Genomic DNA, 19,192 nt, shown 5'->3' on the forward strand with positions numbered 1-19,192 from the left:
AGAAACAGCCTCTCACCATTTTGTAAAAATTAACTAGTAAGGCATTAACCTGATATGATCAATTTTGATGTCAAGTCAATGGAATTTAAATGTCAATTGAATTTGATGTCAATGTGAACCCTGTAGTGATCAATTTGGATGGTCAAGTCAATGGAATTTAAAACCCTCGTGGGAGCAAATTCCTGCAGAGATTTGTGAGGTTATCTAAATTAAGCTAATTGGCATTAGAACACAGTGAACAGTGCTATTTCCCTGGACTGGATTGAATAAGAAGGAGAAAGCAAGCTGAGCCCTGACATCCACTGCTCTCTGCTTCCTGGCTGAAAATATGGTGTGAGGAGCTAACTGCCTTCAGCTCTTCCCACCATCACCTCCTCCATCACAATTCATTAAATATACCCAGCCTAGATACACTTTATCTCAGTATATCACTTTCCACCTCTCTCCCCAAGAGTGATCCTCGATGGTCTGATGAGTTACACAAAGACAGACTGCATGCCCTGATGATGATACTTTGTAGGTGACCCTGCGCATTTTAATGTGACGGGTTTCTTTTCCCACCCCAAGCTCTTGATGGGCTGTGCCCACTCACTCAGTGAAGGATCCCAGGGCAAGAATCTGTAGGTGATGTAAACTCACTTTGTGACTTGGACATTATGTAGTTTAATTGCAATGTAGCAGACGAGTCTGTGGGATCAGGTTGCTTCCTACTGCTTGTTGAAGCCATGGGGCCTCTCCTACCATGCTCCCAAGGAGGAAGGCAGCTACTCTGCACTCTCATCCAGTGGGTTCAGAGTTGTTTAACACTTTGGAAATATGGAGATCAAACTCATTAAATAGAAGAGAATACTCTTGAATTATTCTTTTCCCTGTGTTCACATGGGTATGTCTGTGTGTACCATGTGTGTATGGTGGGTCTGGGTGCACATGTGTGTGCAAGTGAATATAGAAATCAGAGGACAACCTTCCCACTTTGTTCTGCTGGTGGCTTCCAATTTTTGTTTGAGGCAGCATTACTCATTCATCTGAATTGCATGCTAGCCAGCAAGATCCAGGGATAGAACTGTCTCTGTCTATTTCATGTGCTGGGACTACAAACAAGCATCACCATATTCTGTCTTTTGTTGTTGTTGGTGGTGGTGGTCAGAATTTCCAGGGATCCAAATCTATGCCCTCACTATTGCTAGAAAACTGCTTTACCACTAAGCCATCTCCCCAGCCACAATTATTCTTTTATTGATTGATTGATTGATTGATTGATTCACTTTACATTCCAGCATCAGGACCCAATTTCCTCCCAGTCCTCCCTCAAACAGCTCCTCCCTCCATTCCCCCTTCCCCATTTCTTTTGAGAAGAGGAAGCTCCACCCTGGGTATCATCCCTTTTGGCACATTAAGTCACTTCAGGATTAGGCATGTTCTTTCCCACTAAGCCCAGATCTAGGTGGACCAGGCCAGGGTAATGGGATCCACAGGGCAGGTGACAGCTTCAGGGACAGCCCCACTCCACTTGTTGGGACAGGGACTCACATAAAGACCAAGCTGCACATTCGTCGCCCATGTACAAGGGGCCTCAGTCCAGCCTGTGCTTGCTCCCTGGTTCAGTCTCTGGGAGCACCCAAGGGTCCAGGTTAGTTGGCACTGTTGGTTTTCTTGTAGAGTCCCTGTGCTCTTCAGGTCCCTCAGTCACTCACTCAGCTCTTCCACAAGACTCCCCGGGCTCCATCTAATGTTTGGCTGTGGGTTTCTGCATCTGTTTCCATTGGCTGCTGGAGGCAATTATTCTTTCAGCATGACCGTATCTTGTAAAAATCATGTCCTTATCTTTATGTATCTTTATGTCTGTGTTTGTGCCTTGTAACTGCCCACAGTTACATCGATCAGGTTACCTAGAAGGGAAGCTGGGGATGTATGGAAAGGCAGCAAAAAGAGAGCGAGACCAAGACAACACTTGATGTTCTAGGTCTAAAGGTTTAATGAAGGACTCCAAACATAGGCGGAGGAAAACCCTTCCCCCAAAGGCTGCAAACTACCCACAGAACTGGTTCGGTTGCTCTGCAGGTGGCTAGTATTTCTCAGGAAACTGCAGGTCCTCAATGGGCTTCACCTTTGTCTCAGTGCTCTACCCTAGGTGGAGGGGATTATGGCTAACACAGGAGTTCCTGCTCAAAGACTGGGAGAGGAACTTTACCTTGGTTGATATCAAGTTCCTGCCAGGAAGCATGGCACCCCAATAAGGCTCTCTACAGTGCCTTCACTTACAAGTGTGTGCTTTGAATGGTGCTGTCAGATTTGTTTTAGCATCATTTCCTGGAGATCATCCTAGGTAGCTAGAGATGCAAGAGAATAGGCAAAAGACTAAACCAATTTTAAGTCTCCCTGGTAGAGACTATTAGAGATAAGAACTAGGCTTTTAACTCATTTGAAGTTACAATTTGTAGCATGTTAATCTGTGTCTAATTTCTTAATAGGTCTTCAAATACACACGAATACAGTCAGGACCTTGCTTAAACACTTTTCAAACCTCTTTATGTACTTAATTTTCATTCTTTCTTTTTAAAAAAAAATGTTCTATTCTTAGACAATTCTACACATCTACACAATGTATTTTAGCTTTAGTTTTTTTTTACACCTGCCATACTATTTACCTTTTAAATAGTTTTGCATTCTTTGAAGTTTTTATACATTTATACAACATGGATTGATCATACCCGCCCATCACTACCTCCCCCAATTCCTCTGGTGCCCCTCGCCCTGTCTCCCTCACAACTTCTCCTCTTCTTTTTGTTGTTATTAATAACTCCCTAAATCAAATCAGTGCTATGTAGATGCACATGGGTGTGTGGCCATCCACTCAAGGAGCACAGACCATTATCTGTACCAAAAATATTGACTCTCACTCCATCTGCCACCACCAACTGTCCATAGCTTCTCAGCCAGGGTTGGGGTTTCGTGAGTCTCCTTCTCCATCCACATTAAAAATTTGCCGGCTTGACCTGGTGCCCATAACCACAGCTACTGTGAGCCAATGTGTGTAGTAACCACATCAAGTCTAGAAGTCCCTTTATATAGTTTCTGAATACAAAAATACCCTTTTTAATTCCTGCATTTGTTCAATCAATGGACTCCCTTATTTTCTCTCTCTGGCCAGTGCAGTGGCCAGTGATGCTGTACGATGTGTAGAGAGGAGTACAGAAGATAAAAGCGTTGGTAAAATGTCCTCAAACAGTGGTTTACCTGAAGTGGGTTTTTACAAGTTGCCTCCTCTGTGTTTTGCAGACGTTGACATCATGGGAGAAGGACAAACAGAGAGATCTGGGGACACAGAAAGGCTTATGGAGATGGAGCAGACTCTCTCTTCACTTACAGAAATGAAGAAAACAGATGGTATGGCTCTCTGGAGACAGCAAACCTGCGCGATCGCAAAGGTTCGCTTGTTGAAGTTAAAGCACGAAAGGAAAGCACTTTTATCTGTGTGAGTATCGGGGTGCCTTTTAACTCTCTTATGTAACATTAAAAATAACAAAGGTGGAACAAGAAAGCTAAGTAAACCCATTGCTAGGTTGGTCTTTGGTCCTATCAATTATCTACTAGGAAACTGGATGGTAGAGTTTTTAAGGTTTGTAAGACAACTCTAAAGGAAAAGCTGAGGTGATGTAAGTTTCCTTGCCTATCTCCTCCCTTTCAAATTTGTCACCATGGGATATCATGGACACGTTGCAGGGGATCCTTTCTCCCAGGACCTACACATCAGTACCTCAGGCCTGACACTCTGCTTATCCTACTAGCACTTGCCTAGATGTCATGGCATCCGCTAGCTTCTTTAGTGACAGCAACTTGACATCTACTCCTACTCTGTACATAACAGGTAGCATCCCAGATTTAGAGACTCATCCTCTTTCATTACTATTATGTCTATGGTACCTTACCCATCAGTAAATGCCTTTTCTTTGACAATTATATTTTTATTAGATTTCCTGATTTACTTATATGTATGTGTGTGTGTGTGCACATACATGTATAGAGACACATACCTATGCATGCATGTAGAGTCCAGAAGAGATGTGCACCTCTATTATTCTCTGTCTGTTCATTTGAGGCAAGGTCTCTCTAGATCTGAGACTCATCCTGTACCCATTCCTTTAACCTGGGGTTACAAATGTATGCAGAACATTTCACAGCAAGAACTCTTAACCACGGAGGTGTCCCTCCAGGACCAGGATCATTGTGTTTTAAATTAATGCTACACATCCAGCACATAATTCAACCCCTATAGGCAGTACACAAAAATTTGACAAATTGATTTATGAAGAAAGTTTGCATTATGTTATCCATATAGTAAGCAACATATAGAGAGTAAAGAATGAAAGGGTGAAAGTCATGTCCAAAGATTTTAGACAAGAGATATGTATAAATTAGGTATGGGGAAAGGTTTCAGAGTAGCAAATATGATAACAATGTTTTAGGATGTGTTAATTTCTTTGAAACAGGGAGTAAAGAAAAATAAATAAAAATTATTATTAGTTAGTAATTGATACATTTTAATTGATTCTTTAATAAATAACAATAATTTGGAATAAAGTATAAGTAAAAATATAACTCTGGAGAAAAAAGAGATCATGTGGTCATTATAGAATCAGAAACTATGGGAAGTAAAGTAGATATAAAGGAAACTGTTGGAAGGGGTGATAATGAATTAACCAACAGAGAGGTGGAGAATCACACAGGACTCATAAGACATAGGCAAAGTCTGGGTGTCCGGATCATGGGACTGTACACCCACAAGATATGTGATATGGAATATCCAAGGGTAGAAGAGCAAGAGAAGTGATCCAAAAGTAAAGCTACAGTTTGTCCCCTTGGATTTAAAAGTGGGAGAGGTACAAAACACTCTTAAAATATAGGAGAGATGGCTCAGAGGTTAAGAGCAATAACTGCTCTTCCAGAGGTCCTGAGTTCAATTCCCAGAAACCACATGGTGGCTTATGACTATCAACGATGGGATCTGATGCCCTCTTCTGGCAGGCTGCTGTACATGCAGATAGAGTACTCAAATACAATAAATAAATAAATAAATAAATAAATAAATAAATAAATAAATAAATAATTGTTTTTAAAGAATATAGGTAAGAGTTACCCATTTAATATTTGTGATTAGAGAATCAATCATATTATGCTCACAGTGACAGCTTTTTTCTCCGCAGGCTCATGGTTCTGGTGGTCTGCATCTGCCCTCTTCTTTTTGAAAATATCACAATAAATATAAGTCAAAGGGCTTATACTTGGAAACTTTCCCCGCACGAGTATTTCCTTGCACCTGGAGAACAGCCCCAGGGCATGCTCACTCGGTTATTGATCATCAATAAGACAGGTAATAACATATTTCCAATTCACATATGCATCTATATTTCATTCTTAAGGTGCTGAACAAGGACTTATGATGGGGAAGTTTTAAGGAAGGTAAAAGGTAGCAGAATGAAGAGGTAAGGAAAAGGAGATTCTACTAAAAATACATTTCATTCAAAAATACCATAGAGATATCTGAGACCTTATAGTCTCATTTTAATTGTTTAATTAAAGATGGTATTAAAGGTATTCTGTTATGTACATATACCACATTGTTTTTATCATTCACCTGTAAATGGATACATCCCCCTATAAATGATTATGAACAATATTTTAATCAGTGATTATATATTTCTTTGTAAAGATTTTTCATTGGGGTACCCTCTTAGAAGTGGAATTGTTCAATCATATAATGCATATGTTTAAACTCTTAAGGACCTACCAAGTTGTTTTCAAAGTAAGTGTACATGTATGCTAGCAATGTATGTCTTCAAATTCCTTCACCTCTTGGGTGATTCTCATTCCTGACATTTTATAAGTATCCCACATGTCACATGATATCTTCTGTTCTGTGTGGATGCATCTTCTATGTATGTTCATGTCTTTGTAAGGTACAAGGGTATGCATGCATGAGTGTGCATTTAGAGGCATTTAGAGGTCAACGTTGGATGTTTTCCTCATTCACCTTATTATTTAAAATTCTCTCTCACTGAAACTTGAACTCATTACACGGCCTCTTCAATGAGCTCCAGAGATCTGACTGTCTTTGCCTCCCCAATGCTAGCATTACAGGCATGTACCAGCACACCTGGGTTTTTGTGTGGGTGCTGGGGATGGAACTCAGGTCATCATCTTGCTCAGTGAGTGCACCATTGACATCATCTTGCTCAGTGAGTGATCTCCTCAGCCCCTTTTCTCTTCTGGTCCCTATTTGTTTTGTTAATGGCTTGTGGTGCTGAGAGCCTTCTTGTGTGCTCACTGACTTTCCCAGAGATGTGTTCTTGCCAATTTTAGTAGATTTTCTTAAGGATCTGTTTCTTCATTTTCTGCACATGCGTAGGACAGTTTCAAGAGTTGCACACTGGTTGCTTGTCTGGATAGAAGCTCTGCAAAGTTATTGACGTCACCAGGCTGCCTCCCTGCACCAAGAAACTATTTGAAGATCAAGTAGTAATCTCATAATAGTGAATTCTGTTTTCAGACATTTAGTGATGAGAAATCACCTGCCATTAAAACTCCACAGCTATTCACTGCAAGATTCTAGGGGGGTGGCTATTTCAAGAGTCATATGGTATGAAAGAGTTATTATATATCGTCAGTAAATATGTTCATTGTAGCATAAATTCCTAGAGCAATGAATTGACTTTTAATTCACAATGCAAAGATATTATTATGTGAGGAAGTACATGTTGTTAGCATTGAGCTACAGAACTTAACATGGACTTGTCTATCTTTGAAATACCTAGTATGTTGAATTATATCTTAGAGGCAAGCATTGATGACTTCATCCATTCTGTGGAGCGCCAGAACATAGCTTTGGAAGTCGATGCTTCTGGAGCCAGAGATGGCACAGATGACCCATCCTACAACGGAGCCCTCATTGTGTCTGGTGATAAGAAGGTGTGCTGGACTCTAGTTCAGAATGTGCCCCCAAGCGTGAAAAGATAATATAGCCCTAAAATACTCATGTCTCTGGTCTAAGAAACAGAAACAAGAGCAAGTGCTGTATACTTTTTGCTTAGTGGACTTTATTCATGGACATAATAAATAATTATTGCTTCTATCGCATTTGCCAACAAAACCCATGTGTGATAGCAAAATACATACTTTATTCAAGTTTATATATTTGATGTTATATCTGAGGTCAGGAGATTCATGTTTCCCTTTATAGATTTTTATATCATTTATATCTTAGAAATGCTGTTTTGTCTATGACAATAAACACTTTAAAACATGATTCTAGCCCTAAGCAAGACAGCTGAAACATTAAATACATGGTTTTGTTTTACTTATTCTAGTCTAAACATGCCTTGTTTTACTTACTTTTATTTACATAGCATTTTTGTTTATTTTTGAGATTACAATTTTGCTTACAGCATTTGTGGGCTTCTTTTGTTCTTATCTGAAAGCATTTTTAAAACATGTTATTGGGACTGGAAGTGTAGCTCAGAGGCAAGTGCTCCACTCCCATAATATGAGGCAGTGGGTGTGATTCCAAAGGACCATCAAGAAACAACCACAATATCATTGCATCTTAAAATCCCAAATTTTACTTTCTTTAGGAAAAAAATGAAGACCTTTGATGATTAGGAGATTTTTGTTTGTTTATTATATTTTTAGAGCTACAACTTCTCGTTTGCATGCAATACCAAGAGACTGAACTGTTTCCCAGTTCTGATGGACATCCTTAGCAATGGGCTACTTGGAATGATTAAACCGTCAGCCCGCATCCAACTCTACAGAAGCGTGCATTTTGTGGTAAGTTCAGGTCCTCTGGATCATCCTCCCAGGTCATCTTTTAAAGTCCTGGAATCCTAGCCCTTTGGAATTCACCAAAACCATAGCCAAAACTTGGAGTCACACTGGGGCTTTGGGGCTTTGGAAAACTAGCACCTTTCAAGACCTCTGGGCTTTTAAAACTGCACATGAAAACATTTTCCAAAGAGGATAAGAGAGGACAACAGTGAGAGTGTACAGTACTGTGATTAATACGAAGGAATGAACAAACAGGATGAAATAAGAAAGGGGGTTGGGAAGGAGGAGGAAGGGGAAGAGGGGGGAGACTCATCACTTTTACAAATGCTACCGAAGAAAGAAATATGGACAACACTCAGGCTGAAATTTCAGACTATCCTCATTAGAATCACTCCAGGTTCTTGCCAGAACTATTAATTCCTTTGATCTATTTTAGACTCACTATACCAGCTTTTCCAAATACAGAGCTAAGAAAAAAATTCCATTTCTCTTCCTGGCAGCCATGGCAGCTAATGGGTGCCTGGGAGGCAGAGACAGGAGATTGCCCAGGAAGCTGCTAACTAGTCTAGTTGTATCTATGTTCAAATGAGTGACCCTGCCTCAATAGGTAAGATGGAGATGGAATGAGAGACACCCATGTCAGCCTCTACCCCCTGCCCATACCATATGTACAGACAAAGAAAAATCTATTTCTAACCCAAGGCTTGAGCAATTGAACATAAACAGCCCTTCAAATTCAGAAACTGGGCAGCCATCTTTTGGAAAGTTTCCTTGGTTCTCAAGTATATTTCTCCCTGTTGCAGATGTAGGGACCAGCACATTTTAAAAAATATTTTTGATTTAACTTCTAAACAGTTTATAGTATGTGCACCACTTGTGTGCCCTCTAAGGCCAGAAGAGGGCATCAGATTCTGTGAAACTGGAGGTACAGATGATTGTGAGCCATCTTGTGGGTGCTGGGAATCGAACCTGGGTCCCCTGAAAGAACAAGCCAGTGCTCTTAACAGCTGAGCCATCTTCCCAGTCCCACATCTTTTAACACATTTAAACATTAAGTTCTTGGTGCCTGGGGACAAGCCCTGGACACAGTTAGCACTTACCAACTTACTTGCTAAACACATAATGAGTATCAGAGAGCAACACTGACTCTGTTCTGTTCAGCTCTCTGGTTTTGTGGTGTAGTTAAACACGTGGTTACTCAAGCAATGGCCGTGTGAATCTTCAAGTGATTGTGGCTTTGTATATGATGAGAGTTTGTGCATCTCCTTTCCTTGAAGGGAGTTGCAGCGGCTATAACTAACAATGTTTTGCTTGGCTCATTCACATCCCTTCCTCACACTCCCTCTACTCTGGGATCATGAACCAGTCCTGAGACACCCAGCTACCACATTTGAGATAGTTAAAGATCAGTTGGGAAACTGAGGATGTGGGCTGTGACTTATCATGTATTATCTAACATCACAGTAAATCGTAGAATGACTGACATAAAAAATATACTGTTAATAATTTCCCACTATGCAGGGTTTTTGATCCACGCATGCTCTAGAGATCAGTTTCTTAACTGGCAAGTTTGAGCATGAAGTGAAGGAGTCCAAAGTCAAACTTACAAACTGGAAGGACTGAGAAAAGTTTGGAGATCCCAACAGATGCCCAAGACATACAGTATTTAATATTTTTAGAATTTATGGCAGAAAAAGAAACTCAGAATTTGTTCATTCAGTTTTTCCCTTTCAGAATGAATATTCTAATCCTTTGATATACCTGATGAAGACTGCGTTCTGGCTGATTATGACCTCCACTTGCCCTCCTTATATTGCCATGAGCAGCGTCACAGACTATAAGGTAAAAATGAATTATGAGTAACTGGAACTTGAGTTACTTTCTAACTTAGATGCTGAAAGTATAGTGATTACCTGCATACACACACATGCACATGCTAATGATGCAGTTTTTAATTAATACATTTAAATAATTCTGTGCATTAATTAAATACAATTATCATGCAGCTATACAAAATAAAATACAAAATTGAAAAATGAAGCCATTCATCTAACACCAATAGATTTTTCAAACTAAAAGGTGTTGAAAAATATATAGAATCCTTAAATCAACTTTTAAATGAACAAATGTTTGAGCAAATATTTTACTGAAGAAGATACACAAGCTGGGAAATGTTTTGAGAACAATGGCTGACATCGTGAGTGATCAGAGAACTGAGAAACTTTTACCCAAAATGGATCTTGGCATGAACCAGTCTCTGCTGTTGGAAAACTGAAATTCTCATGCGAGCTGCCCCCCTAGAATGAATTAGTAAACAAATTCTGGTAGAACCATGAATACAATAGAATATTTCTCTGAATAAGTATTATAAAACTTCCAACATTTAAATAACAATTTGTAAATTCCAATTTGTACTGTTTTTCTGATTCAAATGAGTTTTTTCTGTCTATAATTTATAGAATATAAAATATAGCAACTGTATGTTATACAATTATGTATTAGTATATGTAATAGCTGGAAATCTCTGTGTGTAAACTGTCAGTATAATCACATATATGGTGTATAGTATATGTAATTGTATTTCTCATATAATTATTCCTGTTATATATAGTGTTTTAAATTGCTTAAAGGGCAGAGATATATAGCTTGGTTGGTAGAGTGGTTCCTTAGTATGCATGAAGTCCTGGGTTCAGTCCTTAGGACTACATAAAATTAAATAGCATAGTAGCTGCAGAAGGATCTTGCGCTATGAGTTTAAGACTGGTCGGGGCTATATTAAAGACCCTGCCTCAAAAAACTGCAGTTAAATCAAATCACTTACATAATGTTACATGCACATTTTATATGAGCAGTTAGTTATACTGTTGTATAGACAATGGAAAATGGGTTGCTCGATAGATAAGCCTTCCATTCACCCACCCAGCCCTCTAAGTCCCTGCCCATTCATGGTGATGTTTAATTAGAGGAAATCTTTACTTACCTCCCAGGTATGTGATGAACCTCAGCGTCGCCTTTACCAAAGCAGCTGATTGATAGCTACATCTGTCAGTCATGGGTAGTACTTATTATGATAGTCCAGCGGTATCATAAATAAACATCAACATTAAATATTCATTAAATATTTAACATTTATTCAACATTAAATATTCCACATTCTTTAAAACTCAAGCTGAGGTCTCACGTTGCGTCTCTCTGCTCTCTCCTGGATAGAACAAAGCTTGGTTCCAGCTGCGTGTTTCCGGCCTCTTTCCTTCGGCTTACTGGTTCGGGCAGGCCCTGGTGGACATTCCTCTGTACTGCTTTGTCTTCCTCTTCGTGTCTTTAATGGACTACCTTTTACGCTTCCCAGATCCCATATTTACTACTACAACTTACTCTATACAAGTAAGCGCAAAAACTTTGAAAATGCAAGCTGCTTTCATAAGCAGTGCTTTGCCAGACACTAATTATAAGACATTTCCGCAGCGGTGCTTCTTGGAGCCTACGTGTTTTCCTACCTCGCTTTAGTCTCTCTGAGACTCACACTCCCGTTGTTGTTTTTAGATCCCGTGTTCTGTTGGCTATGCCATATCCCTGATCTTCTTAACATACGTGATTTCGTTCATTTCTCGCAAGGGGAATAAAAACAGCGGCATTTGGTCACTTAGCTTCTTTATCGTAAGTATGTGCTACTTGTGGATATTTATTGTGCAGATGTGATATAAACTTCTAAGCTAATACTTTATGTCCTTGGTAAAATGGTCATTAATATTTTCAATTCCAAATATCTACACTTGCCTCAAGAACAGATCGCTTTTGAAATCTGCACTTTTCCCCCAGCCTATTTCTGTGCTTGTCTTTCATTAAAAGATCACATTGGCTTTTTTTTGTTGTTGTTTTGCTTTGTTTTAAGCTACAAAATGTTGGTTTAGGAGAAAATCAGAAAATCATCTGCATGTTTCCTGAAAGTGAAGTGATTAGAAAGGCCTCCACAATTTACCATATTACAGATTCTGTTACTGGGATAGTTAAAAGTAGAAACGATTGGGGCTGGAGAGGTGGCTCTGCAATTAAGAACACTTGCTGCTCTTGCAGAAGGCCCAAGTTCCGTTCCCAGCATCCATAGCCAGTGACTCACAATCCCCTGTGAATCTAGGTCCAGGAGATGCCCTCTTGTGGCTTCCATATACAGTGCACTCGTGTGTGTGTGTGTGTGTGTGTGTGTGTGTGTTATGTGTGAACATACATATAAATAAATAAATAAAATAGAAAAAGCAGAAACTTTTTGAAACTCCTTACAAGATCAGTCCCACAAAGACACTCTCTCTCTCTCTCTCTCTCTCTCTCTCTCTCTCTCTCTCTCTCTCTCTCTCTCTCACACACACACACACACACACACACACACACACACGAACATTGTCATTTCCTGTGATTTCATAATGGCAAGTAAATTTATTCATTGAAAACAATTTTATTGACTTCTATAGTGTGCTGAAAATGAAGGCTGATTGCGAGAGAAAAATGAATGGGGTCATCCATGAGTTATGAAAGATAAATTAGTAGCAATAATTTATTAAACTTAACATAATAAAAGTTATCTGTGTTCTTTTCCATCTTAAGGGTCTATTAGACAACAAGGCAATAATAAGTTCTTTGAAAATAGTCAGTAGGGCTGTTTAAGAAGATGGAAGGAGAAATTTCACTTTAAAAGTAAAAGCTAGGGCAAGGGAGATGGCTCAGTGTGTGGAATGCTTGCTATGCAAACATGAGAACCTAGTTTAGATCCCCACAGCACGCTTGAAAGGAGAGAGAGAGATGGATGCATATGTTACTGTAGCCCCAGTGCTGAGGAATGGAGACAGGTAGATCCTCTGTCTAGCCAACCTAGCAAAAGAGTGACCTTTGGTTTAACCATGCTCAGGCCAAGCAAACCCACACATGCAATGTATGCAGACACACATCACACACAAACACCATACACACACATAGTATACACCACACACATTTCACACACATCACACACATACCACATGTACACACACATCCTACACACACATACAACACACCACACATATACACACAACACAACACACATACCACATACACATACCACACACACACACCATATACCAAAAATGGAGAAATGAACTTTGGAGAACATACAGGGGTGCGATTTAGAACATAAGGGATAAACACAATTCTAGAGGTGAGGACACCCAGCTTCTCCCAGGAGTTTGTGTCAGTTTGCAGTATGTATAATGGATACAGGTAATAAGTGACAAAGAACCCTCTAGCAACTGTGCAAACTTGTACAGTTTGTAAAACAGTGACACAAACCTCTGGAAGTGGCAAAATGTTTAAAAAAAACCATGAAGGGTTTTTTTCTACCTATAAATTTTTTTCTATTGCCAGAAATTTGTCTTTTACCATTACTGCCTATTTTTCTCCACTGGTATAGCTAACAACAACAAATCTGTTGCTGTTGTTGCTGTTGGCTGTTTTCCAGTCAAATATCAATTTTAAATCAATGTTTATCCTATTCTAAGTTTGACCCCCCAGAAGAAACACATGCCAGTTTCTCCCCTTATCCATAGTGAAAGTATTTTATATAGCAGATTCTAGGTTTATCTAGTGATGGTTCACATGAGGAGGTCTAAGCCAAAGCAATTTCCCTAAATTGTTAAAAAAAAAAAGCAGAGGATGTTCATGCAAGCACACTGCTTTCCTTTTGAATGGGGAAGTTGAAATTTGGAATGATGGACTGCCACAGTCTCCCTCCCATCTGTTTATCTAGATTAAAAGATACAATGTGTGACATAAAAGGTACAATGTGTGACATAGGAGATACAATGTGTGATATAAAAAATGCAGTGTGTGACATAAAAGATACAATGTGTGACACAAAAGATGCAGTGTGTGACATAAGAGATACAATGTGTGACATAAAAGATACAATGTGTGACATAAAAGATACAATGTGTGACATAAGAGATACAGTGTGTGACATAAGAGATACCATGTGTGACATAAAAGATACAATGTGTGACATACAGGGTATGAGACTTTAAAGGGGACACAATGTCATCATAAAATTCATTGCTTTGGTGCTGACCTTTTAAATTAATTTACAGAAGTAAAAAGGAAAGTTGGACTGTATTATCTTTGTCATGAGACCTCTGAAAACATGAAATGTAGAGCAACTGACATGTGTGTTTGTACTCCCCATAGATCACCCTGTTCTCAGCGGTGGTAGAGATCCTGGATTTCAGTGAGGGAATACTGTATTGCCTCATCTTTTTAATACCACAAGCCACTCTGATTGGATGTTTGATGTTATCTATGCGTGTAAGTAAGATGACTCTCTCTCTCATCCTGGAACTGTTTATAAAAGTTGGACATCTTCATGGGTCTCTAGAACTTGCAGAACATTCATGAGGATTCCAGTGGATTTTCTCCCAGGTGGGACAGTGTGTTCTGCTTGACATTTAACAGAACAGTCCTGACCCCTGTTTAACACATGGAGATGAATAGCACTAGATGGTGGAAAACAGAACAGTGTCTACAGTCATTTTATGACTTTTATGTTTCTAGGCTTAGTTAGCATTGAATAGATGTAGATAAAATGATGTTAAGCTTCATGATTTCGGAGGTTGGAGAAGCATCCTATATAAATCAACTCCCTTCTTTCTATATGATATCTATGTCTCTGTAAGAAGAAGAAAGCTGCCAGGCATAGAAAAGAGGTTACCAATGAGGTAGAGGAATGGAGAGGAGGCATCAGGTGAGAAGCACGGGCACAAGAAGTATCTGGAGTTCTTGGAATGAAACTAAAAGTAGGTCTCTCATCATTTGAGGAAGGCTGGCTCAAAACAACCTAGATCCTCTCTCACCAAGTGATCAATGAAACTCATTGCTTCAGATGAAATCTCTTTGACCAGCTCTTCACTGCACATGGAAGAATGAACCCTTGCCTAAAATTTCTAACATACTTGGGAAAATGTCATTGAGACTGTTTAGGGCCAATTCAGATTCCTAATGATAAAAGTCTGTGAGATGAAACTTCCCTACTTAACTACTTAAATTTTCTTTTCTAGCTTTTCTTTTATCGGTACATTAGTGAAGAACCGACTGTAGAGCCATTCCTGGTATTCCTCATTGTAAGGATGTGTTCTTTTTACTGGGTTCTAAATCATACTCAACAATGTTAACTCACTTGACATGCAGTATTTTTACTAACATGGAGACAAGATTTTCATAATACATAAAAATATAGTATTTGCAAAGTCAGAGACAACTTTTTTTAAAGATTAACTGACAAGATAGTTACTTGCCAAATATTAAGAACACTGGTACCTGTGGTAGGAAAATTATAGCCCATTAATTATAGCTGATTTGTAATGAAAATGAATGATTTCCAAATCATTGTGCCAAGGTGTATGTTGGAGATTTAAATTGTTATTGAATATAACTCTTGTCAACAATTACACTAGTTCACTTCATACTAAGACAATTATCAGTTGTGTGATTTCTAATGCACTTCCTCCCCCCTCTCTCTCTCAGCCTTTCCTTCATGTTTTCATTTTTATTTTCATCCTTCGATATCTGGAATGGAAGTTTGGAAAGAAAACAATGAGGAAAGACCCCGTCTTTAGGTAAGAAGAGATCAAACTGAGGGTTAATTTGTTTCACCAATCAATATTCTGTTTTTTCTTTCTTTCATGCATAAACAAGCCAATTAATGAACCTATGCCACCGTGTCAGGACAGACTAGAAGAAGGATGTACTAGAGCTAACAGAGGCTCAGATACACAATCTAAAGAAGATTATCTATGATACAGTGACAGAAACAGACCCACACTGCTGACAGTAAAGTCTCTGACAGGGAATGCAGTGTGACCCCGGAGGAGGTGCAATGGAGATGGATCTAAAATGCTACTGATTTGAATAGAGAGGTAGTTAAAAAAAAAAAAGAATTCTGCCATTGGTCCCTGTACATAGACAAGATACATTTTGAATCCAAGGTTTTGTGGGTGGGTGGCTGTCCTTATCCCTCCCCTGGGAGCCCTGCCTGGCTACAAGAAATGGCCTCTTCAGGATCCATACCCCACACACACTCTGCTAGGCATCTCAGCTAGAGTCACCCCCTTAAACCCTCTGGGGTCTTTACCAATCCCAGGTCTCTGGCATGTCCTAGAGATTCCCCCAGCTGATCTCCATTTCATCTCCCCTGTTCTTCCTCCATATGACCTCCTCCCTTCCGCCCAGCTCCATATGACCTCCTCCCTTCCGCCCAGCTCCCCTCCCAATAGCCTCTTCCACCCAGTTCTCTCCTTCCATCAACCTCTGATATCTATTGGTTTCCCCTTCTAAGAAAGATTCAAGCATCCTCTCTTTGACCCTCCTTGTTATTTGGCTTCGTTGGGTCTGTTGATTATAGCATGGCTATCCTGTACTTTATGGTTAATATTCACTTATAAATAAGTACATACCATGTATCACACCTAGGAGCCTCCCCCATCCCAGGTCTCCAGCTAGTCCCAGAGATGCCCTCTCTCAACTGATTTCCATTCTCTCTCCCAGCCCTCTCCTTCCCCCCCCCACACCTGATCCCATCCCCTTTCTGCTCCTCACCCTATCTCCTACCCAGTTCCCTCCCTTGGCACTCTAGTTTCTTTGGGTCTATATATAGATAGTATGTATGTATGATAGTATGGTTATTTTTTCTTTTATGGCTAATGTCCACTTATAAGTAAGTTCATACCATGCTTGTCTTTCTGGGCCTGGGTTACTTCACTCTGTTTTTTTCTTTTTCACTCTGGTTTTAATGATGTGGAATTGCGTATTTTATGTTTTTGTTTTTTTTTTTTTTTTTTTTAGTGTAGTCAGCCTCATTGGATTAGAGTTTACCTTCTAGTATCCACTGTGGGGCTGTTAGTGCAAAGGTATTGTTTATATTTGGTTTTGTCATGAAATATCTTGGTTTCTCCATCTATGGTGATTGAAAGTTTTGCTGGGTATAATAGTCTGAGCTGACATCTGTGGTCTCTTAATATCTGCAAGATCTCTGCCCAGCCCCTTCTAGCTTTTTGAGTCTCAGTTGAGAAATCAGGTATAATTCTTATAGGTTTGCCTTTATATGTTATTTGACCTTTTCCCTTGCAGTTTTAAAAATTCTTTCTTTGTTCTGCATATTTAGTGTTTTGATGACTATGTGGAGGATTTTCATTTCTGGTCTAATCTGTTCAGTGTTCTATAAGCTTCTTGTGCATTTATAGGCATCTCTTTCTTTAGGCTAGGGAAATTTTCTTGTATGATTTTGTTGAAGATGTTTTCTAGGCCTTTGGGCAAGGAATATTTTTTTATTCCTACTGTTCTTAGATTTGGTCTTTTCATAGTCTTCCAAATTTCCTGGAGATTTGGTGTCATGAACTTTTTATATTTTCCATTTACTTTGGCCAATATATTGATTTCTTCTATTGTATCTTCTATGCCTGAGATTCTTTTTCATCTCCTGTATTCTGCTAGTAATGCTTACATCTGTTGTTCTTGTTTTCTTTCTTGGGTTTTCTATCTCCGGGGTTGCCTCAGTTTGTGTTTTCTTTATTGTTTCTATTTCCCTTTTCAGATCCTGGACAGTTTTATTCATATCCTTCACCTGTTTGATTATATTTTCCTGTGTTTCTTTATATTTTTGCTTCCCCTTTTAATGCCTCTACCTGTTTGAATTTATTTTCCTGTATTTCCTTGAGGAATTTATTCATGTCCTCTTTAAAGACGTCTATGCTCTTTAAAAGAGTGGATTTCATATATTCTTCTTGTGTTCCAGTTTCATTAAGATATCCAGGGTTTGTTGTAGCAGGATAACTGGGCTCTAATGTTGCCATATTGCTCTAGATTTTGTTGATTGTTTTCTTACACTGTTCTTTAGGCATTTGATTTTCTCTGGTATTGGTTGGATGATCCTGAGGGCAGCAGGGCTTCAGGTGGCGGGGAGAGCCATGGGTCAGGCAATGTAGGTCAGGAAACCTGACTACTGGCTGTGCCTCAAGCTGACCCCACTGGTAAGGAATTTGTGAAGCAGTGTTCCAAGTTGGTTGTTCTTGGGGCTCTACAGGCCTCCACGGAGTAGTAAGAGGCTCCTGGGATACCACAAGGACCTCAGGACTGAAGAGCGAGCCCAGAGATACACGATGGAGCTTGGGGGACCAAAGGTTTCCATGGGGAATTGTGATGCTCTTGGAGTCATGCAAGGCTCCTTTGGACTGAGGATCTAGCCCAGAGGTAGACAATAGGGGCCCCTGGGGGACAGCATACAACTCACCTCTGCAGGCTGGGTGGTAAGCAGGACCAGCTGGGAAGGGTTTGACGGATCAATTCCAAACTGGTTAGTTTTCGGGCTTCTGAAGGATTCCATGGAGAAGCAGGACCCTTGGGATCCTGCAAGACTCCGCCAGACTGAGAAGAGAGAGTCCAGAGCTCACTTAATTGACTTAATATTGTGCATGTCTTATGCAGGTAACCACAGCTGCTACACAACATGTTCATGTGTGCAGGTAACCACAGCTGCTGCACAACATGTTCATGTGTGCAGGTAACCACAGCTGCTGCACAACATGTTCATGTGTGCAACGCCATGTCATGACCAGAGAACATTTCACAGCAGTCTTCCCCATCCTATGGTTCCTGCATTCCTTCTGCCCACTACTTCCTTTTATTTCCTGAGCTTGAAGAAGGAGATGAAACAGATGTTCTATCTTTGACTGAGTATTCACAGTATCTTATTTTCTAACACAGTACTAAATTTAAATACTCTGGCCCATTTCCCCCATGAGAACAAAATAGTTTATGATGTGGGGCTATACTATTTTCAAAAGGGATTTTTCAGATTATTTCTGAACTATCCATAGCATTGAAAGTAATATTCTGATAGCTGAGTAGAATAGAAGATAGGTAAAAAGTGATGGTCACTAAGCATGGTAGTGATGACCAGGGAAAGGGGAGTCACATGGAATGAGTGCAGACTGCACCAAAGGGAAATGCAATGCATTTATCTAATCTTGTACTCTACTTGAGAATGGGTTTAGAACAACCAATCACTGTTGATATATTTTTTATTTACATTTCAAATGATTTCCCATTTTCTGGCCCCCCACTCCCCGAAAGTCACATAAGCCCCCTTCCCTCCCCCTGTTCTCCCACCCACCCCTTCCCACTTCCCTGTTCTGGTTTTGCCTTATACTGCTACACTGAGTCTTTCCAGAACTAGGGGCCATTCGTCCATTCTGCTTGTACCTCATTTGATGTGTGGATTATGTTTTGGGTATTCTAGTTTTCCAGACTAATATCCACTTATTAGTGAGTGCATACCACGATTGATCTTTTGAGACTGGGT

At 39.7% G+C, this 19,192-nt stretch overlaps 1 protein-coding gene across 4 annotated transcripts in view; it reads left to right on the forward strand.

Moving 5' to 3' along the window:
* Window positions 1-19,192, forward strand: part of LOC127693646 (ABC-type organic anion transporter ABCA8B) — a 72,272-nt gene that overhangs the window by 40,896 nt on the left and 12,184 nt on the right. For 3 of the 4 annotated variants that reach the window (XM_052194655.1, XM_052194652.1, XM_052194654.1), the window contains exons 19-28: window positions 3,280-3,475; window positions 5,205-5,371; window positions 6,833-6,966; window positions 7,687-7,824; window positions 9,556-9,663; window positions 11,032-11,205; window positions 11,365-11,478; window positions 14,029-14,145; window positions 14,895-14,957; window positions 15,361-15,452. In XM_052194655.1, the coding sequence (XP_052050615.1) occupies window positions 3,280-3,475; window positions 5,205-5,371; window positions 6,833-6,966; window positions 7,687-7,824; window positions 9,556-9,663; window positions 11,032-11,205; window positions 11,365-11,478; window positions 14,029-14,145; window positions 14,895-14,957; window positions 15,361-15,452 (1,303 nt within the window). The remainder of the gene's footprint in view (window positions 1-3,279; window positions 3,476-5,204; window positions 5,372-6,832; window positions 6,967-7,686; window positions 7,825-9,555; window positions 9,664-11,031; window positions 11,206-11,364; window positions 11,479-14,028; window positions 14,146-14,894; window positions 14,958-15,360; window positions 15,453-19,192) is intronic. The other variant, XM_052194653.1, reaches the window with a different exon arrangement.

The sequence above is a fragment of the Apodemus sylvaticus genome, chromosome 10 (genome assembly GCF_947179515.1).
Source record: "Apodemus sylvaticus chromosome 10, mApoSyl1.1, whole genome shotgun sequence".
Taxonomy (NCBI): Eukaryota; Metazoa; Chordata; class Mammalia; order Rodentia; family Muridae; genus Apodemus; species Apodemus sylvaticus.